The 27,684-nt window shown below is 40.2% G+C and overlaps 3 protein-coding genes across 9 annotated transcripts; 2 read left to right on the top strand and 1 right to left on the bottom strand.

Moving 5' to 3' along the window:
- Nucleotides 1-164: 164 nt before the first annotated feature.
- On the top strand, nt 165-5,664 carry LOC148419453 (uncharacterized). 3 transcript variants are annotated; one of them, XM_088422670.1, is made up of 6 exons: nt 165-816; nt 1,701-1,844; nt 1,921-2,004; nt 2,754-2,804; nt 2,884-2,922; nt 3,374-5,664. In XM_088422670.1, the coding sequence occupies exons 2-6, from the start codon at nt 1,734-1,736 to the stop codon at nt 3,428-3,430; spliced, it is 342 nt and encodes a 113-aa protein (XP_088278796.1). In that variant the 5' UTR covers nt 165-816; nt 1,701-1,733; the 3' UTR covers nt 3,431-5,664. The 3 variants fall into 3 exon arrangements, with proteins under 3 accessions (XP_088278796.1, XP_088278797.1, XP_088278795.1); XM_088422671.1 differs by having other exon boundaries at nt 1,693-1,844; XM_088422669.1 differs by having other exon boundaries at nt 1,658-1,844.
- Nucleotides 5,665-6,646: 982 nt separating this feature from the next.
- Nucleotides 6,647-12,369, bottom strand: c9h3orf18 (chromosome 9 C3orf18 homolog). Of its 2 annotated transcripts, XM_088422668.1 has the most exons (6): nt 12,066-12,369; nt 9,533-9,916; nt 9,405-9,430; nt 8,579-8,708; nt 7,703-7,737; nt 6,647-7,123 (listed from the first exon to the last, which is right to left on the bottom strand). In XM_088422668.1, exons 2-5 carry the CDS (start codon nt 9,788-9,790, stop codon nt 7,732-7,734), a joined length of 420 nt encoding a protein of 139 aa, XP_088278794.1. In that variant the 5' UTR covers nt 9,791-9,916; nt 12,066-12,369; the 3' UTR covers nt 6,647-7,123; nt 7,703-7,731. The 2 variants fall into 2 exon arrangements, with proteins under 2 accessions (XP_088278794.1, XP_088278793.1); XM_088422667.1 differs by lacking the exon at nt 7,703-7,737 and having other exon boundaries at nt 12,066-12,368.
- gnb1b (guanine nucleotide binding protein (G protein), beta polypeptide 1b) lies at nt 11,593-26,949 on the top strand. 4 transcript variants are annotated; one of them, XM_088422666.1, is made up of 11 exons: nt 11,593-11,614; nt 21,222-21,327; nt 21,409-21,447; nt 21,897-22,003; nt 22,132-22,195; nt 22,432-22,594; nt 22,741-22,807; nt 22,890-23,091; nt 23,433-23,649; nt 24,166-24,281; nt 25,121-26,949. In XM_088422666.1, the coding sequence occupies exons 2-10, from the start codon at nt 21,271-21,273 to the stop codon at nt 24,270-24,272; spliced, it is 1,023 nt and encodes a 340-aa protein (XP_088278792.1). In that variant the 5' UTR covers nt 11,593-11,614; nt 21,222-21,270; the 3' UTR covers nt 24,273-24,281; nt 25,121-26,949. The 4 variants fall into 4 exon arrangements, with proteins under 4 accessions (XP_088278792.1, XP_088278790.1, XP_088278789.1 ...); XM_088422664.1 differs by lacking the exon at nt 11,593-11,614 and adding an exon at nt 16,169-16,300; XM_088422663.1 differs by lacking the exon at nt 11,593-11,614 and adding an exon at nt 16,351-16,584.
- The last annotated feature ends 735 nt before the right edge of the window (nt 26,950-27,684 follow it).

Genomic DNA, 27,684 nt, shown 5'->3' with positions numbered 1-27,684 from the left:
TCATATTCGCAGACTTGTTTCATTTTGCATGAATGTCCCCTCTCAAAGATATCACACTTCTGGGAACATTCTTTTTTTTGTACGAAATATGCAAACGTGTGCTCTAATGACTTTATCCTTGGAGTGCTTTTATAAAAGAATGTCACAAAAAACATTTTAAAAAATCATATTTTACGCATTTTGTCCCATGGCATATCACAGTTTTTTTTAATATGTAACAATAAATGAAATAATCTATTAGTTCATATGACCATTAAACAACAAATGTAAATATTTTCCAAATAGATGTTTTTTTCACCTCAATTATGTGCACCTATTTGCACCTAAAACTGACAAAAGTACATGGATACTTGACTGAAATCTATTAGAGTCATCTGAACATAGCGTCACAAGCAAGTAGACAAAAGTATTGGGACATAAGCGACTGATGAGCATGTCCTTCCGCACCTAACTCATCCAAACTTCCCTAATGGACTTTGCATACAGAGGCCACGGGACAAGTAAAGCGGGGGGGGGTTCGGGGGAGGGGGTCTTTGTGGCCGCTCCCCCTGTAAAGCTGTAACATGCTTTCATTGAGAAAGTAAATGCAATGCTATAAGAGGCCGTAAGGCTATACAGTAAAACCTTCCCCGCCCCCTTGTCGCGCTGCAACCGGGTTCTACCCGTCACTGGACGTGTACTTGTGTGTTTGGGTGGGTGGGCATGAGGGGGCATCGCATACGTTTCTAAATAGGGGGAGACGGAAAAAAAAGTTGCACAAGTTTGAAGTCGGCGCGGTGTCAGCACCCACCTGGTGAAGCTGCAAAGGAACTTGAGGTAAGCTATTTTTTTTTTCCCAGCCAGTGTGCATGCTTTTCTTTTGACGTGTTTTCAGAGAACACGTTTCTGCACCTGTAACTTTTATTGGATGCCTTGCGCGTATTGACGTCGGTGCAAAACTAGCAAAGGGATGCGGGGGGGTAAAAGAACATTCAGTCCCGTAATGGGCAGTCAGGCGCAATGCTGGGGTTCGAGTTCTCTTGTTCGAGCGGTGTGTGTACTGCTTGACAGACATGAGGTATGCGTGTATGGCATTTAATTGTTCTGGCACACTTTATGTTCTCAATGCGTTCATTTCTGAAAATATTTTGCTTTGTAAAATATCTTTTTTTTTCTTGTCCAACTTTCAGATAATTATGAATGGCTTTTATGTTGGTAGAATGTTGAATTAGCTTGTCTGGCACAGATCTGGAAGGTTCTGGGTTTAAATAAGTCAATCACAGGAAACTACCATTGAGCAATTTTCATGGCACGTGCTCATAATGTCACGGGTAACTGGAGCCTATCCCTGCTCAACAAAGATTGGTTGACAGCATTTTGCAGAAACCTGATGTATCAGATGGTTTTAATTAAAGAGGTGTACGCTCAAAAAACATCAAAACTGTCAGCCTTCATTGCTTATTTTTTGTGATAGGTTAATGCTGGTCTTTGCGCTAGTGGTGTCACCTTGCATTACATGTTCTTTGTTAAATGTTCTAATGTTTGAAATCCTTTAATGCTCACTGAGCTGAGCTGTTATGCGATCTCGAGAATTTTGTCTAGTTTTCCAGACGTATTTTTTTCACAAAATTATGATCAAATTCAGAATTTTTCCTTCATTAAGGGTGTCCATTTTTAGACGCTCCCTTACCGTATCCTTGGACTCATCTCCAGCCCCCCAGTCCTCAGGTCTTGATGCCTACGCGCTGTAGAACATGAACAGCACTGGGCCCAAAGAGCCATCTTCTTCCCGGCCCGACTCTCCCCAGCCTGCCGCTGAGCCCCAGCAACGCAGGGGCCGAGGTCGTCCGCGCAAGCAGCAGCTGGTAGGAGCCGTTCCATCATTGATTTGCTCAATAACGGGATCGATATAATGCTTGCATCGCAAATGCGTCCGTGCAGGAGCCTGTGGGACCTCCGATTCCAAAGCGACCGAGAGGAAGACCCAAGGGCAGCAAGAACAAGGGCCCCAAAACTGCAATTAAGGTTTGATTTGTTTGATTTTGACATGGATGTTAAAAAAATATATATAAGATTTACTTGCAAACATTTATGTGTCCAAACCAATAAATATGCAGAATTCACTTCTGGGAGATGATTGGACGAAGCTTGGCACATTTTCCGTGCCATTTTGGATCTTGCAAGATGGCTCTCAAAAACAACTTCAAAAAAGACAAACGTGTTTTAGATCAAAAACACAAATGTATGCACATGCACATATGTTACAGGTGATAACATTCGATTCCAACTGGTGTTATTTTCAGTCGACAACAGGCGGCAAAATGTCTGCACTTTGATTTAGATGAAAAATACATTGTAGGATTTGCTGTTTAATTTAGATTCCACAAATACAATGTCAATCAGATCAACATTAGACTAATCTGGTTGCATCGGACATTAGTTGAAAAAAAAATTGCTGAACAAATCTCATCATATTAGTGACTTTACTTTTATGAATTTCGTTCCTTTTCTTTTTTTTTTTTTTTTTTTTGGAACCGGCAGGCCCCGGTGGCCTAAATGGATGAGGCACTGACCTCCTAAACTAAGGATTATGGTTTTGAGTCCCATCTGGGGTGTATTTTCTATGCGACAGTTGTTTTCATTAGATAAGTGATCTTGGTGTTAATTTCATTGGATAAGTGAGTTTGGTGAATACACTTTGAAATCAGTACTTTAGCGTTGTTCACCTCTGCTGATCTTTCTTCTTTACCGATATTAATTTTTTTTTTTTAAAGAAAGCCATGCCCATTGGAGAAAGACGTCCACGAGGGCGACCAAGGAAATGGGTGCGTAGTCACACGTTGACTTTTAACAGACACGATAAATAGATTTTAATGAGTCAACATCCCCGCCACATCTTTACAGCTGCAGAGAGCCGTTGCAAAAGCCAGTGAAGAGCAGCAGGTGAGACCATTTTGCAAACTCTCCATTTACATCCTGCCACTCAAAACTGAAAAAAAGAAACCTTTGAAAATCAGTAGTGCACACATTTGTCTTGTGTGACTCAGAGAAAATCTCCTGGTTCAGTTTGTGAATGAAACAGAAATTGCACAAGCCAAAGCCAACGGGTCCGCATATCACTCACTGTCTGAACCAAGACATCCGCAAAAACGTTTGAAGAAGTGAAACCGTTGAGAGAGTCGACCTTTTTCTGAGCCGCGCGCACGCGAAAAGAGGAAGAATGACTCGACGGGTCGAGCTTAGCTCCGTCTTCATCTGGCCGCCTTGCTTCCTGACATAACTGACTCTCCATGAAACTCCGGCAATAAGTCATTTTCCTGTAATCTTGTATTGATTCACTGTTCGACGATTGAGTCGCATGACTTTTTTTGTTGTTGTTGTTTTGTGTCCCCAGGTGTCCTCGGAGGAAGGGGAGCCGGAACGCTCTTTGTCTCAGGAGGACGACCAATAATGTGAAATGTCATCACCCTACCTCGAGGTTTAGCCAGAAGCACAACACTCCATTGGGATGATCGGAAGGAAAATGTTGGAATTCAGGCATTTTTGGAGAACTTTGTCTACCTTGTGAAATTAGTTTCAATACCACTTACAATGTTTACCTCACAGTAAGAAATCAATTTTCATTCAACATACAAAAAGGCTGCAGATTGTATTGCAGTTGTTGCCAGCATTTATTGAGCCAAGGCGGAATCACATAGGACCTGGGGGAAATTTCAGCCTGAGCCTAAAATGCGCAAGAGCTTTGACAAGTGAACTTAAGGTGATCTTCTCCACATGTACAATTGACTCATTCACTCATCTTTGACATCGAGCCGTCAATTGCAGTGAACGAGTTAAAGAAGACTTTCTGCGCAACTCTGTCGCTGTTCTCTAAAAATAAGCTGACTGACAAAATTCTAAACAGGTGTAAATTTCCAAGGATGCCCCCTTTGATGGCGTTCCGATCCCTCTGCAACTTTATTGCAATCTGTTGATGACACGGTCAGCTGAGTGGCCGCTTCCCTCTGAGAACATCCAGACCGGAGCCTTGCAATGGTGATGTACTCTTGATTCGTTCATTTAGCGCCAGCTATTTTCAAGGGAGAGTTCTCCTTACGGTCATGTTGGAGATTTCAGGCCACACAGAGTATTGTGTTCCGTGACAGTTTATAAAATACCGCACCAAACAAAATACTTGACAATCTTCTTTCACCCCCCCCGAAAAAGTAACTTTCTAACTTTGTCCAAACCAGCAGACCAAACAAGCTTACTGTAAAATCATATTTTTCAACCAGAGCAGACCTAGATACGTTTTTGTCCTTTTCTGGTTTTGATTGTTAAATAATTCATTTAGTTATCCAACTAATCAACGCAAGCCTCAAGTTGTGCAGGTCCCAGGCAAACAAACTGTTCTTAGGCGGTGCCTAAATTTGTCAAAAAAAACAGTCCTTGTTTTTGAAAAGTGGAAATCTACCACCTGATCATTATCATCTACTTAAAAGCTGTGCTGATCTCAAATCCAAAGCAACACATTCCCATCTTCTGGGATCTTTTAGTCAGTAATGTTTTACACGCTTGAATTTCACAATTTTTTCACAATTTTGGCTATGCGCATTTGAATGTTTACAAGTCAAATTGATGTGAACTTGTAGAGAATGTACTGCATTTTAGGTCCAGTCTGAAATTTCACTCAAGATCCCAATTACCTCATTTTTTTTTTCTTAACTTTCGTAACAAATCGCACAGGATATCACTCTAGGGAAAAAAAAAATAGAACGTAAACAAAAAAATCTCAATGTACTCCCAAATTGCTGGCACTGTAAAAATGCAGATTTATATACAGGTTATTGGATAATTTACCATTGAGTGGGAAATCATTGATTTGCTCTGCCTATCTCTACTCATCTCTAGTATGGATAAAAAAAAAAAAAACAGACAATATATATATTCATCAAGAATAACTTGCAAAGATTTGGAACAATTGTTGAAAATTGGACAAGAAAGATTCATGTATCAGTTTGTTGGGAATCACTGGCCTATTAAATATCACAACATGAACAAGTGGTATACCAAGGGTTAAATCAAATGAGTGTAGCTTATAAGGAGGAACTAAAATGCAAGAAACATTACTATATTTGATTTTTGAGTAATGTACAATGCAGCCCTAAATGACTCATACCCAGGTTGAAGCTTTGAGTTGAAGAGGAATTTTGTAACATGTTTAATACTGTAAGTGAAGTTTAGCTTTAAACGAGTCTATTATGAAGAGCTTTAATGTAAATGGATGCTTTAAAAATGATTACAGTCGAAATGTTGGCGTCTTCTATTTTATGCCAGCAGGATTCTTTCAAATGGTGCAAAGTGTGGTAAATACTAATTCCAATGTTATTTCATTAATATATGCACCCAAAACTAATCCCGAATGTGACTCCAGGTCCAATTGACCTGTACTAAAATAGAATCTTGGAAAATTCTGTCATTTACAGTCAGAAAATATCATAATCAAGGATATAATTTTTGCAAAATTATCATTTTTTTGCCATGTTCACGTGTTCATGATGCCAAGGCATGGCGTGATTATCAATGATTTGGAGACGTGAAGTCACTGATAATGACTTGATTTTTTTTCCTGAAGTAAATCCAATAGGACTGGCCCGAGATGATCTATTCACAAAGACAATAAACATCATATAATGTGTACATGAAGCAATGTGTTATGACACTCAGGACTCTTAGTGCTTTTGGTCACCGCCATCGTAAAACCTCAGGTAGAAAATGTTTGAGCAGCTTATTCTTTGGTCTACCCGGGTCCTGTTTTGAGCTTTTCCAACCAGTATTGATGCAAAGACTTAACAGAAACCACAGTTACCTCAAGAAAAACTGGATTCTTTCAAACCGAAATGTGACTTTGCTCTATGAAAGTGCAGTGGATGCAAAAAAAAAAAAAAAACGTTTACAGAAACTTGATAAATTACCTACTTCAGATGTACATTAGTTCACCCCTATCTTTTTAACTAGATTTGATTTTTACATTCCAGATTATATGGGAGACAATTCATGTGAATTCATCGTGAATTCATCAACCTCATCAGCAACTATGCATCCATTATGTTCAATAAAAACATTAGTTGCTAATCATCGCAAAAATCCTAGTCGACAGTTCAATAATTGTGGTTTCGGCGTCTTCAATGACAGTTTTGATTAGCAACTTTTACTAAAAAAACTACTTTTTCATATTGATGAAGCAGCAATTCATCTCAATTCATCTCAGTGTGCCGCAAATTGAATTTACGATACAATTGCGACCGTTGGCCACTAGCTACAAATCAGCAAAAAACTAGAGATTGATTCGGTCGGTTTCACAATATATTGAGTCAATTCTGATTTGATTTCTTTTTGATTATTATTTTATTTTATACTCGGGTTAAAGGCGTTTGACATAAAGGGTCAACTTTTGCTGTTTTTATCCACATATCTGGTACATGTCACAAATGTGGTATGTGATTATATCGGTGTAATGATTTACATGTGTCAAAACGTCTTTTTAGTTTACTTGTCATCATTTTCAATTCTGTTCACTGACCCAACCTCGCCCAGCGTCATTAAAACATTGTTTTACTATATGTGAAATCTGTGCTTTGTGCGTGGTTGTGTAAATTGACAAAACAGCACAACTCTTGGAGAACTGTTGAAAGGGCTTGGAACAATTTTAATGCGTAGAATAAGTCTTTAACTGCCCAGCAAGGAAGACAAAAAAAAAAGGTTCCCCGTAAAGATGAATGATAACATCCAGTGTTACACACAAGATTACGATGAGGGAAGAACGAGGGAAATTCTGCGACAACTATTACACAAAGTGATGGCATTCGCGTGACGAGTGATGCAAGACTGTGAAAGTGACGCGCCGCTGCATTGCATGCACCTGTTCATCCACGAAATCATTTCAAATCCGTAGTGATGAAGCGCCGTTTCGTCAGCAAAAACAAGTCCCTTCTTTTCGTTCCCTTTTGTTGTCCCTCCTGAGAGACCAACCAATATTAAAAAAGTAGTGTACAAAATGAAACGTGCAATGGAAGCACTTCTGTTAAGCGTTGAGAGCTTTGGCTACATCGGTGAAGACCAGGCGACTGGGTTTCTGGGTGGTCCCCTGCGAGGTTCGGAGAGTCTGCGAGAGATGATTCAGGATTTAAAGACGTCGTGTGCAGCCTTGAATCAAAATTTCCACCAATTGCTTCAAACAAAATTTCCTTCATCCATTTTTAAACACATTAGAGCAACTCAATTTTCTATCATGGAGTATGTCATTTCGTTTGGGCTCTAGGTATGAAATTTTAACAAAAATCCGCAGCATAATCCTCGCCAAATTATTTTTTTAATGCCAATTTTCACAATAATATTATAATAATTTATTTTAGTAACCTAGAAAAAAAGGATTAAAAGGAAGCCGAAAGTTTTACACCACAGAATCATTCCAAGGGAAATAAAAACGAATAATGGATATTGGTTTATTATGGAGTGCAGCGAAAATATTACACAGAGGGAGCATGAGGAAGAGGGTAGATATGAGGTGTGCAAGAGAAGCTAAATGTTTGCATGATGATTAAAATGATATCATTTATGTTTTGTTAATTGAAAACATGTTTAATATACACATATTGACAAATGATTAATATACACATATTGACAAATGATTTGGGGAGAGAAGTAGGTTTAAAAGGGACGTGACACATTAGTAATACTTTACCATGTTTGCCTTTCGTCATCATGCCTTTGTCAAAACTAAAGAAATAAGACATGTAAGGTCAACTTTAAAAAAAAAGAAATTATTTATCCCTAAAAAGTAAAGCCGGGTGATCTAAACTATGAAATCAAAATAACCCAATTATTCAACAATGCTACATCCTGTGGACATACAATAAAACAATAAAAAGGAACAACTCTTATTATTGAAAAGTATTGTGTATTGAATTTAATCATAAAAATGTTTTCTTAAAAAATGTGTAATTTGTAATTAAATAATCCATTCTCAGTCTACGGTTACTGATAATTATTTTGATTTAATAATAATTAAATTATTTACTAAATGTACTTCTGAGTTTCATTTAAAAAAGTCTACTTTGACAATAAACTTTACGATAAATTTAATTCCAGTTAATCAAGATTAACTGTACTCCTGATGCGGTAAACGAGTTTTCAGTGTTAAGTGGTTCGAGTAGGTAGAAAAGCGCTACATACTGTAAGTATATGGGTAAGTCCATTCACCATTTTCAAATAAGTCGCGTAATTAGTTAAACGAATAAGTACGAAATGAATAACCCGACCTTAAATTTACCCATTTTCAAGTAAAACGATTACAAGGAATATTACGGGAAAACATAAATGCTCGGTTAAAAATCAAAGCGGCTTGTACTTTACCCATCTATAATTTTCGAATCTTAAATGAAGGTGTAATTTTGAGGCAGCCATGCTACATACATGATCCAGACACACATTTCCCACAGAGTATGTTCAGCACAGCCTTGGTGGAGGTCCATTTCATGTCATATCTTTGCCGAAACCTCTCGGTACACAGATGTCAACACAGTGCATTAAATATATTTGGGAGACGTGAGCGGCTTACCTTGGCATTGGGACCGGCGAGCGCGCCATCCCGGCCGTGGTCCAGTAGTTCCTGTTCCAGCAGGTCATCTTGTTCTTCGGCCGGGTCGAAGTTGTACATGGGCATTAGCTGGTGCCTCAGCTTCTCCAAGCTGCCACGAAACGCATGATGAGGAGCATGTTAGATACGCCATGTGATGAGACAAGTGACAAGTGCGAGGGAACCTTGGTGTATGCCAGTGCTTTTCAATCAACTTTTGCTGTCAGGAACGAGAAAACTTTTCACGCACCCCTCACTCGCCGTGCCGACTATAAATAAGATTATTATCTATGAAAAATAGAAAAAAAGCAACATTAACCAACGTTCAACAAATAGTAATAGATTAGTCTAAAACTGAAAAAAAATACAGGGCTTTAAACAAAAACAACAAAAATGCCAAACTTTTCTTAAAACTATCCATTTAAACAATAAAAAAAAGAAAAAAAAGCAGTATAAACCTAGCTTCAACAATATTTACTACTTTTCACAGCAGTTATACAAGTTATAGATTAGGCTAACCCCCCCAAAAAATAAGGGCCTTAAAAAAAAAACAACAAAAACAGGAGGCCAATCCTTCACAGCATTCATACAGCAATGTTAAAAAAACCTAAACAAAAACAACAAAAAACAAAAGATTCCAATCCCCCCTCCCCACACACACATACGCTAAATTGTAGATGTGCTGGGGGTCATTTGTGATAGTGACCCAATTGATGCTTTCGCCCTATGTGAGCGCCTCCTTCTCCTACCCTCACGCACTGCCATAAACCGAGATCTCCCTGTCAAAATAAAGCTAAATTAAACATACCGCTTCCTTTTCCGAATGTACAGCATCTATAAAGGAGAAAGATGGGGGGAAAAAAAATCACATTACAAACACGTACACTTTTTGTTCATTTTTTGATCCAATTCATCCAACCAAACCGAACGTCTTACTAAAGCCAGCGCCACGCCGATGAGGGTGATGATACCAAAGGGCACGAGCACCATCCCCATCCCCGAGCCCTCCATCATCGCCTCTGGGAACGCGGTGGCGGTGGTGGCGTTGGAGATGCTTTCGTTGGCCGAGACGGTGGCGGTTATGAGCGTCGCGCTGGACGTGGCGTTGCCTCGCATTGTGCTCAAGGAGACCGGCGGGGGGGCAGAGGCGGCGGTCGGGGAGAGAAAGGTCGTTTTGGTCTCAGGCAGGGTCATGGTCAGCTGTTTCAAATGGATGTTGTGTGTCAATTTATAGACACTGTGTGTGTTGTCTCTTTGCTGATGTAGTGGTCTTCATGCTGGAAATGATGACGCCTTGGTCTGTGCGATCTCGGAGATGAGCTGAAACACAACACAAATCGTGCTCTATAGCGCTCATCCCTACTCGGTTCAGGCCACGGATGGTGCAGGACTTTGATGGGTCCCGTATAGCTTTAGATTTTTGGAAAAGCTATGCTAACCCTTTACTGGGCACAGCGGCCCATTTCGTCCTATAGTCTAAAAAGCTGAAAGCGTCCTTAACAGCCATTAAAAATAGAAAGCCTAATAAAGGCTGGTTTTGTGTATTTAAATTGGGCCCAGTGAAAGTGTTAGGTCAGTGCTTCTCAAGTATATTTTGCAAAGCCACCCTAGAAAAGGGAATACTGTCGAGCGTAGCCGCTGAACGGATTAAGTTCGTAACCCGGGTGTATATATATATATATATATATATATATATATATATATATATATATATATATATATATATATATATATATATTTCATATATTTTATTTAAAACAAGCTTAGAATGTTTTATATGCAAAACCATGAAGATGGCTGCGATCAATCCCGCTCTCCCGAATCAAGCTTCACGGCGGCATGTTTGAGTGAAAAAAAAAGACCCATGTTTGACTGATGTAGTTGAATCTCCTATTAAATCAAATTTTCATTACCACCTGTGTTAAGCGGGGCCACGGATGAGCTGGAGCCTTCCCTTGCTGACCTTTGTTGAGAAAAGCGGGTAAAACTCTTAAAGTCAAGTCTTTGAGTATGTAAAATATTATTTTAAATGATATATAGCAAACTTACTTCAGATGATGTCATGTAAGACCTGGGGTCGAGAGGACATATTCACTTACGACATCATTCCAAAGTCATTAAATTTGAGTAACAAACCTTTGAAGATGATGTCACAGAAAATCGAACTAGAAAGGTCTCGCTCGCCTTGCGAATACGAGCTGTATTTATCCTTTATTTTCATCTGCGCAATTGTATTTGCTTATTGCTGTCAGTCCATTCCAATTTCTATGAATGCCAATCCACAGAAAAAAGAAACAAAGTTATGACTGTTTTTTTTTTAATTTCAAAACCTGCTCAGAGAATGGAATCATTAATGTTAAACCTGTTCAATATTTACCATCGCAAATCCCAAACAGTCCGGTAATTACAATTTTAGATTTGACTTTTTCTTTTTTTTAATAATAATTCTCCTCTGTGTTTTCCGGCAATCTGGTGCTGATATCACTGCAATGGCACCAAATCACACAATGATTATGTCACCGACAATCAGGCATTTGCAGATTTGTTTTCATTGTTAGTATGTGTTTACCTTAGCAAATAATACAAAGCTTGAAACATTTACATTTAGACATTCAGTCCGTCCCAACGATGATTTGGACTGTTATGCAAGCCGATTGCGATGGAAATCCTCTCAACACAACCCACTCCGCTCAAGATTATCCTTTAGAGAATTCGGACAATCATTTCTCTGCTGTGTTTGATTCTTGTGTAACGATCAATTTTTAGTGGGGATATTTACAGCCAGGATTTAAAAAAAAAAAAAAGTTGACAAAGGAATACATGTCACAATGTCCAAAAAAACAACAAGTCCTACTTTGATTTTGACACATGTAGTATACAGTAGCGCCAACGAGGATGTGGTTGGTATTGAGAGCAGGATGTGGGCAGTAAAAGGCACAAGAGGAAGCGTAAAAAAGAAGCAGATACAAATCTTGAGGAATACGCAACGCCCGCCCAAAATGTAACTGTTAAGGAAAGGTGAGTTTAGAGCTCGCTCAAATGTCAAACTGACAATTCCTCCCACACACGCACGCACCCCCCCCCCCCCCCACACACACACACACCACCACCACCACACACACACACACACACACACACACACACACATGCCAGCATGCCAGCTTTATTAATACCTATTGCCTTGAAGTTTTGGCACGTTCCTTTTACTTTTAATCGGTGTCACGGAATTGGCATTGAGTGATTTGCTCTTATACTTTTCTTTGCGTTCACATTTTAAGAAATGGGTTCAGATGATCACCCCCCTCTCCTTTGTCTATCCCATCTGCTTTTAATTGTAAACATGTGCATGCCAAGCAAAATGACCAACGCAAACCAAACGGTGGCGCATGCAACGCTACTGTGATGGGGTTTTTTTTCTGTGAAATGTCCCCCATGTGTCCTCCCGCCATGATCAGAAGTGCATACGTACCTGGAGTGTATAACATGCTTGGATTTTCATTGGAGAGGCGACATTGAAGTCAATGTCCGCCCCTCATCCCTTTAGCAATGTCGGTCCCGCACAGCCTGTTTACATTGAAAAGCAGCCATTTTCTCACAGGACGGGAGTCCCACCCTGACGTAAGCCTGTCCCGGCAGCCTCCGTGGGGTCCCACACGCGTCCTCCGAGAACCGATCACCCCCCCTCCCCTTTTGTGGTTTGTTTTTCTTGACACTCGTTCACACGAGCGAGAGGGCTGGTGGAAGGATGCTGAGAAGGGAGCGAGGAACAAATGTTCCTGCCCTCCATCTCTCCCAGAAACGTGATTGGTTGAACGGCATGAAAATACAAGCAGTGGTTGGACGGCTCAGCTGCCCGTCTGGCTTTGCCAGAGATGAGGATGGGATTTAACGGCTCTGCGCACCAGATGCTGTCAAGCCCGCTAGTGACTGCATCCGGGTGGCAAAGGCCGTAGTAGTTAGCGAGGGCGTATATATATATATATATATATATATATATATATATATATATATATATATATATATATATATATATATATATATATATATATATATATATATATATATATATATATATATATATATATATATATATATATATGTTATGTTATGTTATGTTATGTTATGTTATGTTAAAGATCAATTCAACCTGCGTGCAGTTTTAGTCAAAATACACAATCTTTCAATGTTAAGGGATTTTACAGTAAATGTTCAATACCGACCAGTATGTTTTGTTGAAATGCCACTAACAGTTACTTTCGGAGAGGCGCACAATATTGTACTTTTCAAAGAGGGGCGTTTTATGTATCTTATGTATGTATCTGTGGTAGCGACACAAAGAAAGACATTGAGGAAGACTGTTTTTTAAAAAAGAAAGGTTGTGTATTGGTACTCATGTGAATAACGGTTGAAAAAAAATATGTGCATCTTTTCAATGAGGACTTTCCTACATTGCTTGTTTTTGCGCATCCTGCACAAACTGGCAGTACCCAGTTTGCTGCGTGGTGATGTCATGACACAGCGGCGCCTCCGGACTAGTACGAAAGCAGAGAGAAAACTGTATTATTATTTTTATCTATAATATCATTTTTTGAACTCTTTGATGAATTTAAAGCTTAGTAAATGAGAATTCAATTTTTTTGGTGAGTCGAATTTTGGCACACCCGACACACACACACACACACACACACACACATATACTTGAGTTGATAAATAACTACAGTATTTTCTTCACCTGGAGTTGACAGGGTTCAAAAGAGAACACATTTGGTAAAATACTGTCACCTTGTGATTCATATGGAGAATTGCAGTCGATGATAACGAATTAAGCAAATGTGCCCGCTTGAGCAAAAATGAGACACTCTATGGAGGACAAGGCCCCACACAATGCGTGTTCTGCAACGTAATCACACCTATGGACAATTTAGCGTATCCAATGCATGTTTTTAGCGTGAGGGAGGAAGCCGGAGAGAACCCACCCTAGTTTAGGGAGGACATGCAAACTCCACACAGAAAGAATTTAACACGGGTCCCTTAACTATGAGGCGGACATGATAACCACTGTTCCACCAAGCTGTTTCTTTCTGAATGTCTTTATTTTAATTCATCATATAATGTCACTGATTTCAATATGATACTATACTGCTCTGTGCTTACAGTTGTATGCCTAAGGAACATTGTTCAATGCCGGTATGTTTAAAAAAAAAAAAAAGAAGAAGAAGAAAGAGACATACTGACACGGACTTCCTTATGTTGTTAGTAAATACAAAACAAATTCACTGGTATTTTCAAATATTGCCTTTGCAAAGTCAGTAGTCTTGATTGCAACCGTTTTTATTTTGTTGCTACATCAATACCAGCATTGAATTCCATACCTTAGGCATTATTCACACAGAGTGGTTGAAAAAGCATACAACACATATAACCTGAGGGTATAAAAGTGTACATACTGTGGTACAGTATCACATCAGTGAAATTATTATATGATGGTTGATGTTAAGAGATTCAGAAAGAAGGAAATGAATGGGGATATCAAACACATAATGTAAATATTCTCTCTCTTTTTACATAATTACTACTAACTACTTTTGCACCACTGAGGTGTGACTGATTGCTCAATGCCTTTTGGTCCCATTCCCTGAAGGCATCACTTCTGTTTGTATTGTGTAAACCTGCAGCATATTTTGTCATTGTGGCTGTTTTAATCTTAGTGTGTTTTTTAATTCATTTAGTTTTAAGATTTTTTTTTTTTCAGTTATTTTTATGTGTTTGCGTCTTTTGTTTGCAAGTCTTTCCATCTCTGTTGTTTTTTTGCCCTTGTTTTGTTGTAAGTTTCTTTCTATTTTATTGAGATGGCGTGTCGTTTTTTTGCTGCGTTTTTTTATGCGTTCACCTTTTTGAAGGGTTTTTTTTTTCCTTTGCCTTATTCCCAGGGGTCTGCTGGTTGCATAATGTGTGCCCTCGTCGGCCACTGTATGATTTTAAAAATGGAGACTGCAAGAGGGAGCATCAATACATGCATTTGTACAAGTGCAACGGTTGAAACTTTTACCAGCACACAGTGAAAAGTTGGCCGCGTTTGCAAGCATATTATTCACAGACTTCGGGTATTCCCTCACACCTAATTAGTTTTTTGTATATATAAACAAGATTATTATAGAACTTGCTGCAAACAGCTGTAGTCTTTGAATGGTACGCACCAAAGTTATCCCTTAAATCTGTGTACACGTAAATGTAATTATAAGCTCAAAAAGGCTATTTGTGTTGCTTGAAACGTTTTTTTTTTTTTACCTATTGTTGTGTTCAGTTTGTCACTCACCATCTTTGTCCACCTTCTTGGCCATCTGGCTGAGCCTTTGCTTCGACTGATTGATTCCCGTTAAACTCATTAGCCTCGTCTAACATCTCAAACAATTCTTTGTACTCTGCAGTCTGCTCTGGACTTCATTTTCTAAACTATGAAGAGGGAAAATTGTTATTTGACAAACCAAGAGCATTTTAAGTATTTTAAAGTCATACTCGCCATATTTTTGGTACAACATACACACTCTCACACACAAGGCTGAGGACTAGCACTGTGTGCACTGACCAGGGATATCGGATTTTTTGAGGATGCCTTTGACTCGTTACTTCAAATAGGATATCCCCGGAGTTTTTTGCCTTTGGGACCTTTGAAGGCTCTTGGGAAGCATGCACTAAAAATCCATGAAAATTGTTTGGATATTCAATTAGATTCTAATGAGGCACAAGCAGACGTTCTTGCGGGCCTTACAAAAGCAGATAACCTAATGAGGGAGTGGCTATGACATGAAGTTATTTCCATCCATTTTCTAGAGCCGCTTATCCTCACAAGAGCAGCGGGCTTGCTGGTGCCTATCCCGGCTGGCTTCGGGCAGTGGGCGGGGGACACCCTGAACTGATTGTCAAACAATTGCAGGGCAGATAGAGTCGAACAACCATTCAAGCACCCAACCACACCTAAACACAATTTAGTATGTCCATGAAGTTATTTCCAACGTTGCAATTGACAATTTGACCGTTTGAAAACCAATTGGAGGCGCCACTAAACTGTATTTACTTCTCGTAAGCATTTGAGGTATAATTTTTCACCTTTATACTCTACACCTTGCAAATCGGTAAAATTATGATCCTCTTTAGGAAAGTATGGGGTGGGGGCATCAAAGTGCCAGGTTGGTATGTTCTCGGTCAGAAACTGTAAGATGCTCGGAGTATTGTCAGGGGGCATGTCATGGTGATGCAACCAACAACTTAGTAAAATAAACAAATGACTTTCGATCCTTTTTTAATCAATTTACTATACAAAACTTGAGCATTAGCATCAGTCATATTGTTGTACACAAGAGTTGCGTACAAATTCATGTTACATCACACCGTAGGAGCGGAACTTTGTCGTAAACCGAGGACACCCTGTAAACGGGCAGTGTCCGAATAAATAAGAAAGTAACAATAGTTGGAAAGTTAAAATAACTTGTTGGCAGGTTTGTTGAAATAAAACGACACTGGCGTCCCGTAATTGAGACTTAAGGCTACACAGCGGAGGCTGAATGCTTTCCTTGCTGCAGCGTGGGGTTTCCCAGTGATGACTGCAGGGTCACCGCGCCCATCTCGACGTTCGATGGCCGGACGACAGTGCTTCTTCTTCGGCAAAGGGCACGCGTTCGACTCGGAATAGTGGAGGGGTGGACGGTATGTTGTAGTGGTGAACGAGAGCTTCGGAACTTTGAATCTTCGCTTTTTTTGGTTTGCCTTTGTTCTGTACAAGGCTTGTGGGTGTGATCCCGCCCCCCCCCCCCCTTCTCTCCCTCCTCCCTCCCTCATCTCCGGTTGGTCGACTGTTGGGTTTGCTGCTTCCTCGGCAAAGCGACGCTAGCTGGGGCTGGCTAGTTCTTGAGCTAGCGGTGGGGGATCTTCGCTGGTTTTCGTGGGCTCGTCTGTTTTCCCGGTCAATGCCAAATAACACATTGACTCAGGTAAGATGAAAATGAGCGATTCGATTGCTGTTTTAATTAGCCCCTAATCATCTTGCGTCGGGTAGGGTATTGTGGCCGAATTAAGCCGCTCGGGGGTGGGGTAAGCGCTAGCTTTAGCCTCTTAGCCATTTAAGTCAGCTGCCGTTTCAACTTAAGCGCCCAAAAGTAGTTACAAATACCGATATGCCCAGATGACCAATGCTTTTACGCGAAAACACACGGCGATTTTTTTAGTTTTTAGACTAGAGCGTTCCGTTAACCAACACTGATTCGATGTCTCCCATAGCCGAAAGGAGGGCTCCACTCTCCGGCCTCACTCCCCACCCCCCTTGCAGCCCCCGATAAGCTACACGGGAATAATCCAAATCATTTAGAGTGAGACCTACCTTACAATGTTGACTATTCAAATCCCATGATAGTTACTTGTAAATGCAGTGATTTGTGTGTTGTATGCTTGTGCGCGCGCACGCGTACATCTATTAAAAAATATGCACAGTTGGCGGTGATCGGACTGGGTTGTACTCCGAACGTAGATATAATAATGCATCTTCCCGAATATGATGCGCTTGCTCGGTAGTAGTATCGGCTCTTCGTGTATTGAAGTACACTAATCGGAGCTCGGTGTATTCTTCGAGGCGTAATAAATGTGAGTTGCGGCGTTACCACCCTTTTTTTCGATTTGGAAGTTGGCATCTTGTCTTGAACCATACACGTTTCAAACGCGGGTATATGTTCAAGTATTCATCCAAGCAAATATGTTAGGAGGAGAAATAACGTGAATGTGTGCCCCGCTTGGTGGAAGGAAACGGCAAGGCCGTATTCGCCGCCCAACCCGACCGACCGACCTTGCACATTTCGAAAAGGGATCTGCAAATAAGCACCCCGACGGTCGTAATCGAATCAAATGGACGCCGCGTGCTTTAAAGAGATTGTTTAGTGTGCAGGTAAGTGGATTTGTGCAGAACCAGTGGCCTCGCCAAACCCCTTTCAAAGAAGCGTCTCCTCCCTAGGCTAGCTTTGAATGGCAAGTCGCTGTAATCGCGGAAGATCGGAAAAGTCATATTTTTGGGGCCACATTTTTCCTCCTCGAGGGTTCACGAAATAAAATTGAAATCAACCGTGAAGCGAACGTTGAGGTGAATTGGAACGATGGTAGCCGGAGCTGCCGTTCTGCCCTGCCTGCAGGCCGCCCCACTTAAAACGAGCTACATGCTAAGCTAGCGGACAGACAGTCAGGGGGGAAGGCAAGATGGCGTTTAGCTGCATCTTCTCTGATAGCGCTGCAAGTCATACAGCATTTTAACCGTGTGTCATCTAAAGAGTCAACTTTCAAACTTGTCGTTTAGCAAAATGCTCTCGGGTTTAATGAGGTAGCTCGCTTTCTCTCGGCAAATTAGATTTGACAGCTATTCTGCAGGAATGCAAATGCAATGCAAACACTCCCAGTTGTAGGTAAATCACTGTAGTGCACACTCTGGGCCCAGATCAAGTGTCGTTGTTTGGTTAACTTAACGGAATTGAACGCTTTATTAAAAAGAAAAAGTATCTGTGCACAAACGTTGTCATTATCTCAACGGGTATTGATTTAAAAATAATTCTAATAAAGCCAGGCATGGTAGAAACGTGATGGCTATATTATTGGTGGCTAAATCCAGGCAATTGTCATAAGCAGGTTGTGCGTAAAAGAATTAAGAGCAACCTCATCCTTTTTATGAATGGAAAAGCATATTTCTATTGCACTGCTTGGATTCGCCAGCTGTTTGTGTAAGTGGACATGGATAGGATTACACACTCATTGACTGAGGATTTGAGCTCTTTGGGATTAAGGACTTTGCACGATGATATTGCTGGTTATGATCTCTCCCCCTCCCCCCACACTGTGATCCAACTTTAGCTCATTTAAACATTGTCATTGTTTAACACAGGGTGCCATGACATTTATAGGACTCAGTCACTGAGCAGGCACATTGAAACTCAAGAGGCGATAGCAGAGCAGGCACTGAGCTCCCAACTCTAGGCTGTTTACTAGCGCTCATTGTTTATCAGGCAGTCAGCTGACCCTGATCAGGCGCTTGGGAAAAGAGAACTGATGATGGAGAGGAAGTGCAAGCATCCACATAGGTCAATGGGGAAGTAATATGTACACAATACTGTGCTAAGTCTTAAGCCACCACTTGCTTTGTTTAAATGTGTGCTTTTTTTCCGCGACATATCTTTTGATGTGAGGTAAGGCGAATGATTTATGGTGAATCACAAAACTGATTTTCACAAAACTGTTGGTTATAGTGCTTAAAGGGGGGGGGGGGGGGGGGGTTGTTAATTTGGATACGAGGGAGAGATACAGCTAAACTAATAAGACTGGGTAAGATATGGACAGTCAAGACTTGGGAGGTCCAGATCCTGATCGCGTTATCGGTAACCCGGCCCGATCACATCATTTTCAGCTGATCAAAATGCCAAAAAGCATAGAGCTGCGTTGAACACATTTAATAGAATGTCAACTGATAAACTGTTGTGCTATAGAATGCAGTATTTACATTCCACATTTTACAGCAATTCCACATCACATTTTTTTCAAATGTACCCGTCGATGAATTAGCTAACGTGTTAAAAATGTACAAGCAGTAAGCTCCATGCTGCCCATTCGTTTGAATTTGGTTGAGTGTCACCTTTCCATATATAAACACTTTTCCTCATGATTATCATCAACGTCCTAATTCTGGAGCAATGCGATACATGCGGAATCCTAATGAAACATTTTTTTGTTATTGTGGAAAACATCCGTCCATTTTCTAGAGCCGCAAAACATCATTTTGCGTTATTTTATACCTTGCTGGAATCAGGAAATTAATCATAAATTAAGTGATGTATGTGCATTTCCAGCACTGGCTACTTAAAACAATGTCCTGTTTTTATATAAATAATACACATTAAAACGTTTTATTTTTTTCTGATTAATCAACGTTCCCTAGTTAAGAGGAAAAAGGTGTTAAAAGTTTGAAGTTTTTGAGTGCTGCGATATGTCGAAACCTCGAGATGTTCTTTTGTAGAAATCCCCAAATCGACATCTCAAATTCATATTTTCGCAAAAAACTCAAAACTAATCTCCATGGCATTACCCTGGTTTTGTGAAAATGCATCAAATATAAATGTAACACCATGCACATTTTATATTTCATGTTAATACTGAAATGTTATTTACCAATACTGAAATTGCCCATCCCCTGTACTATTGAGTCAGTTTCATATCAAATATTTAATAGATTGCCAGAGAATCGTTTTTCATGGCGATGAGGGTGTTCATCGGTGTATGATACTCCTCAGTAATCTTATTCCATGACACAGTTATTATAAGATTAATGAGCGTAAGCCAATGATTGTTGGACAAAGGCCGACCAATCAGAGACTTGACACAGGCCTGTTCAAAGTTGTCCTAACTATTAATTCTTGTCCTGAAATGTCAAGCAAGACTCAGAAACACTCCAGGTAAGGTGATGCGTTGCTCGGTGATTGATAGTTTGTTGTTATTAGGCCGTTCTTTTTTTTGCATTGGCTGTGCAAGTTAAAGTAATTCGAATTTTGCTTCAATGTTTTTAGTGTTTGTTACCGCTGCAAAATATGTGAGGCTTTTTTAACTTAGGTTTGTTCGCTGTCGGCATAGGCTGATAACAGAATTGGCAATACATGGCAGTTTTAAAAGTCACGGTTATATAAAACCGTCAAAATTTGTCAGAACTGGTGGGGGTTTTTTTCACTCACACGTCGTCTGCCTTAACAGGCAATTGCATTGTGCGGCTCTCGTTGTGTATCATATGTGAGTTTGTTTGCTGAATTATTGAGGAAAAAAATCACAACAAATTAGTGGAGAGTTTGGGCGGAGCCCAGGAAGGTACTATTAGACTCAACTGTGGATTTGTGATCATTTTTACTTGTGCTAATAACCTTGTGTATGAATGATGTGCAATTTGATGATCAGGATGACCAGAAATCAGGAAGTTTTGACCGTTCTAACATCATGCATCTGTTATTTTCTGGCAGTTGTCAGACTTGCGTCCAACTTAGAATGGAGACGAATTGTCCGGCTCCATTTTAAAACGCTTAAATGTCATCTGCCTCCTAATGTACTTCTGTTTGAATAATTAATAGGATCGATCCAAGCGTGCAAAATGTTGCTTGTAGTCGTCGCCTTAATTATGTTGTGCTACGTTTGCAATGGTTTTCCTGCTATGGATCATTTGGGTTGGCTGTTCAGTGCCTTTTTTTTTTCTTCCTGTGCTGTATTGTACAGTAAATAAGTAAAACAATGTGGGAATGCAGCCAGTTTGTTTGTGTCTCCCTATTAATATAAGTGGGTTATTGATTACTTGGCGAACATTGGATGTATGCCTAGGATTGAGGTCAGACGGATGACAACTACTTTTCCATATCGGTCGAAGGGTATGTTTCAAAAGGATTTGTCTGGCTTGAGTGTCGGGATTATGGCATGACATTGAGGCAGGAAAGTAAGCTTGACCTGTGAACTGTATGTGTTGTCCTTGTGTCAGCATCCTGGACTCGTTTGGAGGTCGTCTGCGTTTAAGAGCCCCTTTACTTGGTTGTGTTAACGTGTGAATTAATAAACCACTTTTCTTTTCCAGATCAAGTGCCCCAATAGCTGGAGAGAGGTAACCGAAAAAGACGACGAAAATGAGTGAACTGGACCAGTTACGCCAAGAGGCCGAGCAGCTCAAAAATCAAATCAGAGTGAGCACTATTTACTTTTGCTCTGTAAAGTGAATAAAATGAGCACGGTCTGAATAAGAATGTTTTTTTCTGTCTTCGCAGGATGCCAGGAAAGCTTGTGCAGATGCCACGCTATCACAGGTAAACACCCGCATCGTGGTCAGAGATTAGGTTTCTTTTATAAATGCCGTATACAGGGTACATAAATCTGTATATATTATGATATTCATATGAATTAAGCCACCAAACCGCTCCTGATCATCTTTGAACGCAGTCTTACATGCTCAGTATGATGTCACTGTGGACAATAAAGTCTTTTCTGATTGGTCGGTCCCTAGGAGGGCTGATGTCATGTCTGGTTTTGTTGCCTTCTAGTGTACTTATTAGTTTGAGTGACATCTTGTGTCCACCGGTGGTGTTTTGTTCTACATTGTCTGTGTGTGTCTATATATATATATATTTTATTTTTACATAACATTAGGAAATCTCGTTTAATGCAGTCTGTAGCCAACTGAGCACCGCATTTCTCAGAAAACGGCACTGACAATTAATTATGCTGAAAATCAGGATGTGTGTTTTTGCACCCCCAGATTACGGCTAACATTGACCCCGTCGGGCGAATTCAGATGCGTACAAGACGAACGCTGAGGGGTCATCTTGCCAAAATCTACGCCATGCACTGGGGAACAGATTCCAGGTAAACGTAATGGCACACTGGTTGCACATCCACTTTTGCATGTATTCCAATAGCTGGTATTAAGTGTAAACAAAACAAAATGTTTTTAAAAAGTTATGTTGCAATATGTTTATCAATGTCTTTTTCAGGCTTTTGGTCAGTGCTTCTCAGGATGGCAAACTAATTATTTGGGACAGCTATACCACAAATAAGGCGAGTCACGATTACATTTAGCGTCGGCAGCACTGCACCAGGACAAACATTCACTCGCTAATAAATGCAGGCAAATAATTCAAATTGTTGGGTAGGCGATTGGAATATCTCCCAATATGCAAAGTACCTGCCAAACGTTTCGTCTTGACGTGTTTCACGCGTTGTCCCGCGTCTCCAAATGTAACGAAAGCCATCTGTTGGAAGAAAGTTGTGTTATTCCAAATGTTCTGTTGTAGGTCCACGCCATTCCACTTCGTTCTTCCTGGGTCATGACGTGCGCATATGCGCCTTCAGGAAATTATGTGGCCTGCGGCGGCTTAGACAACATCTGCTCCATTTACAACCTGAAAACCCGCGAAGGCAACGTACGCGTGAGCCGCGAGCTCGCCGGACATACAGGTATTGGGATCGAAAAAAAATCCAATTTTAAATTGTCTTCGCAAAGCGGGAGGGTGAAGCAGTGCTACTCTTTGAGCTCGATACAAGATCGGATGTAGAACAAGCAAATGTTTCGATGACCAACCCGGCATGCCCCTCCTTTTCAGGATACCTTTCCTGCTGTCGTTTTCTCGATGACAACCAGATTGTTACAAGCTCGGGAGACACCACCTGGTAAGGCAGAGAGAGCGGAGTCTGAATAAGGCATTTTCCAAATACCTGTTTGAAAAGAGAATACGCGTCTGCCACGCCACAGTGCACTTTGGGACATCGAAACCGGGCAGCAGACCACCACGTTCGCCGGGCACACGGGTGACGTCATGAGCCTCTCTCTGGCCCCGGATTCCCGGTTATTTGTTTCCGGCGCCTGCGACGCTTCGGCCAAACTCTGGGACGTGCGAGAGGGCATGTGCAGACAGACCTTCACTGGTCACGAGTCCGACATCAATGCCATCTGCGTAAGTCGGCGTCCGTTTTTGAATGGGTAACTTACGTTAACCGCAGAATGTCAGCCATATTTGGCTTGGGGTGAAATCTATACAGGGGAACTTCATTTCACTTTCCCCGGGTGCAGACGTTTCAGTACTTTTTGAGCTGTTCAGCTCAAGCCAGTTGCACAAGAAGTATTGAAACGTGCAACGGTTGGACCCGTACGTTGTGACGCTTAGACAAGGTCAAACGTTGAGCTGTAAAGGTCACTCCACGTTTTAGGGTCATCCTGAATCTTCAGCTAAAAAGGAAATATCGCGAGTAGTCTATATTACCGTGTAGTAATGCGCCGTCGTGTTTTGGTTTGCAGTTCTTCCCCAATGGCAATGCCTTTGCCACCGGCTCAGATGACGCCACCTGCAGGCTGTTTGACCTGCGCGCCGATCAGGAATTGATGATCTACTCCCATGACAACATCATCTGCGGCATCACCTCAGTGGCATTCTCCAAGAGCGGCCGTCTCCTCCTGGCCGGATATGACGATTTCAACTGCAACGTGTGGGACACTCTAAAGGCTGACCGTGCCGGTGGGTCCCATCATTCCAAACGAGTCTTTTCCGTATCCTTCAACTTCGACGGGAGGGATTAGAAGGACCGCTTTCAATTCTTAGAATCGTCTTATTTGTACATTTTGTTCATGTAAAAATGTACATAAACCAATGAGTTAAAAAATTGATCTTTAGGCTGCTCGGAGCTATCACATTATTTTGATTCAACAAATATTGGAGGACTCTTGATGAATTTATCGGTGGACTGGAATGGCTCTAAGAAGTGGCTCCATCTTCACCCAAGCCTAGCTGATCATCTCAAGGATTGGTTTAAAAAACAAAAAAACAGCATTTCAATTGGACTTTTCCACGAAAACCGGGGCTTATGTTCCAAGAGTCGCTAGTTGAATTTGGGACTGATGAAATGGAAATATGTAAGGCTCCACTGAATTTATTTTCACACTTAATGGATGAGCGGGCAGACCTAACTATTTATGCAAGTCATTTAAAAGTAAGTGCTCAACAATATGACCTCTTTAATTTTTTTTTTTCTAGGAGTGTTGGCTGGCCATGACAACCGTGTGAGCTGCCTGGGTGTGACTGATGATGGCATGGCTGTTGCCACGGGATCCTGGGACAGCTTCCTGAAGATCTGGAATTGAAGCCTGAAGGTTATTTATTTATTTTTCTCCAACACCATTTCATCCCAAAGTTTACAGCGGCATATCAATCAGCAGCAACCGCATTCTAATGAATCGACATACTGTGAAAAAGTTGCAGGTCTCGGTGTAGTCAGTGTCGTGACCTTAATTCACACACTGTTGTTCTCAAACGAACACGCAAATGTGCGGAGTCCCTTTGGCTGCCCTGGAAATTGGCGACTATTACCGTAGTTTCCGCACTATAAGGCGCACCTAAAAGCCTAATTTTTTTTTAAAAAGCTGATGGTGCGCCTTATAATCAGGTGCGCCTTATATATGGATCAATATTGAGATTGGTAGATGGGGAACGAACTGATAAATTAAGCTTCACCTGTTTCTTTTGTGTGTTTACAGTTGAACAAGGTTGCTCATATTGACAGTTATTATGCTATCGAGAGTTTAGAGTTATTATCTGAGTTATTATCGTTATTACTTTCAGTATTACTTACCGCGATTGGAAAAAGTTTGAAAATACGTCATTAATTGAGGGTGCGCCTTATAATCCGGTGCGCCTTATAGTGCGGAAAATACGGTCACTAATTTGATGTAGGCCCTCTTGGAATCTGTATGTATTCTTCTTCTGAGTAATAAATAGATTTTTAGCAGCCTCAGTATGTTTGCATCAACCCAAATCCAATTTTCACAAGCGCTTGTATCCTGGTGAAACTTGTGGCGGTTGTGAGCACGACACATTTCCCCCTTCAAAACTCATTTCAAAAGATTTATGACTGCATCGTGGGAACCCCTGTGCAGTTGAATCTGGATCAAAAAGCAGATTTTTACTCTTGCATCTCATCTTTGCTCCCTAGATGACCTTTTAACTCCAAAGCCGACTGGAAGACCATTACAACTTCAGAATGTTCACAGCATCTTCTTCAACACTGTTTAAAACTGACTTGGACACCACAAAAAAAAAAAAAAAAAATGTCGAAGGGAAAAAAAAACAATCCTTTCCTACACAAAGAAGAGCACAATTGTCTTATCACCTAATTAAAGAAAGGATTTCCTGTGGTATTAAATCAGAAACTTGTGCATTCCTTCTCGGACCATTTCATGTTACCTTGAAAGAAAAAGAAAAAAAAAAACACTATCATCCAATTCAAACGTGTGTCTTGAAAGCAAATGTTGGAGTGTAATTGTACAAATTTATTTAACTTTTTTTTTTTTTTTTAAGAATTCTATTCCGACGGTTTGTTACTCTCAATGGCTTTTTTTTTTTTTTTTTCCTTTCCTTTGGGTTGTATTTCTTTAGTGGTTTTAGATATATTTGAATGACAGCTTGTCCTTTCTAATCCAGTTAAATCATGTATGAGCGACGAGATTAAAAAAAAAAAAAACATGCAGAAGATAAAAACGAAAAAGAAAAAAAAAAACGCTTGGATCATATTACACGAGCAGCTTTTCCAAAATGTCCGATGTATTTATATACTAGCTGTTTTCTTTTGTTTTCTCATCACAGCCTTTTGCACATGAAGAAGCTTTGCCTCTCAACTAATACAATGTTAACTAACCAAGCACATGCTATAAGTTATGAATGCTCATTCCAGTACAAACAGGAGTTCTTACGAGTAACTTTGTCCAGTTATATACCCCCCCTCCCCTCCCCCTTAATTATTGTACATGCCTTTGACTTTGGGTGCGGAGAGACGGTGTAGCAAGGCGGGTGCTGAGGTTATGGGTGGGGGGTATTATATGAAATGAGTTTGGGAGGGTTAGGGTCTTGTGTTTTAGTATCCACTTTTTTGAGTGAAACACCTCACCTGACTAAATAGACACTTCCTTTGCTTGGGACTGCAGTTGCAACTCTGTGAATGAAAAGTACAAAAAACACAAAAAAAATACACAAAAAAATCAATGTCTGAAAAAAGTGGTCTGATGTTTTTAAGTTGAGACGTTTAATTTGGTCTCACACGACTTAATTTAGATGTGCATGCTGTAGACTTGCTTTCAGTGGTGCTAAAATAAAATAAATGAAAAAAAAATCTAGATTTTTTTTTTTTCTTTCTCCTGAAAACGTTATTCTTATTGGTTGAACCTAATCCACGTAATTTTTGGGGACTCTGCATACTAATAGCTGGTAATGCTATGCACCAGAGTGAGCAAGAAACTGCATACCTAGTGTCAAATATGCTTACCAGTTTTACTGATGCCAATAGTAAATAATACAACAATCATTGAGAATTCAATTCTTGGCAGGCATTTTCTCTTAATATTCACAAAAACCACACAGTGACCATATTACACCCCCTGCCCCCTTCATTTTACTTTTGGTCTTAAATAAAAATAAAAAAAACATCTGAATGACAACATTTCACTGTATACAGAAGCACTTTTGTTAACGTGACATTCTCACTTTTTCCTTTCTCAGCAAATGATGTACTTCAATAAATGTGACGTATTTTTGTGTGTGTGGCCACAAGTGAAAATGCGATTCAACTCCAGATGGATTTTCCTGCTCCCCCACCTTCTTTCCATGAATATACTAGAGCTCTGCACCCTTATGTAGCTTTCCACTTTTTTTTTTTTGTATTTCCTTTCAGTCTGTTGGTGTTCCACAGTGAGCTGGATGCAAGATAGATACTGTACTAAAATGTACTGTTATTGATTGAAGATGTAATAAAAAGCTGTTTGAGAGTTATTTTGCAATGTTGTATTTTCTCTTCCATAGATGTTTTGATTAAGTCAGCACAACAGGATAGTGGTTCACATGTGTACTTTACAGTCAAGATGTGAGTCAACTGATCATTTCCCTCATCAACTCCAGCTTTCTCCCATATTTCAATCCCACCAAATAATTCAGAAACAGACCCCATTTAAATATTTTTAGGGCTATCTATTGAATGATAGTTTGAGATGGTTTTTAAACCGTTCCACGGTTTCACACCACAAACTGACAACTTTTTTAGACGGGCATGTTTAATGCCTTCAAAATGTTTTGACCTCTTAAATCATAATTTCCAACCCTATTGGAAAATAAAATATGTACGGTTTCCGGTAATTTGCTCCGTTTTACCTTGAACTGCACAGTTTGAAATTATGACATTATAAATGGTTCCTATGGCTTTTTTCTATAGACTGATTAACGTCTGCAATGAATCCTTGTAGTTTCAGTACAATTTTGTAAATATGGTAGAAGGGAACAGTATGTGTACTTAGTACAATCTAGCATGTTCTTGCTACTGATGGAAATTATAACTATTTTGGACAGGACATGCTCAATGTTCGATTTACAGATCGTTTTATCATCAACTGTGAACACAATTTTTTATTTCCAACACTTTTCCTTTCCAACATCTTATTTGTTGCACCCCCAAATATTTCAATACGCCTTTGAATATTTGTTATGTGATTTACAAATTACGAACGTTGTCTA

Source organism: Hippichthys cyanospilos, chromosome 9, assembly GCF_059441005.1.
Source record: "Hippichthys cyanospilos isolate Australia breed blue-spotted pipefish chromosome 9, RoL_Hcya_1.0, whole genome shotgun sequence".
In the NCBI taxonomy this organism is placed as follows: domain Eukaryota; kingdom Metazoa; phylum Chordata; class Actinopteri; order Syngnathiformes; family Syngnathidae; genus Hippichthys; species Hippichthys cyanospilos.
This window is presented reverse-complemented; position numbering and strand designations above follow the sequence as displayed.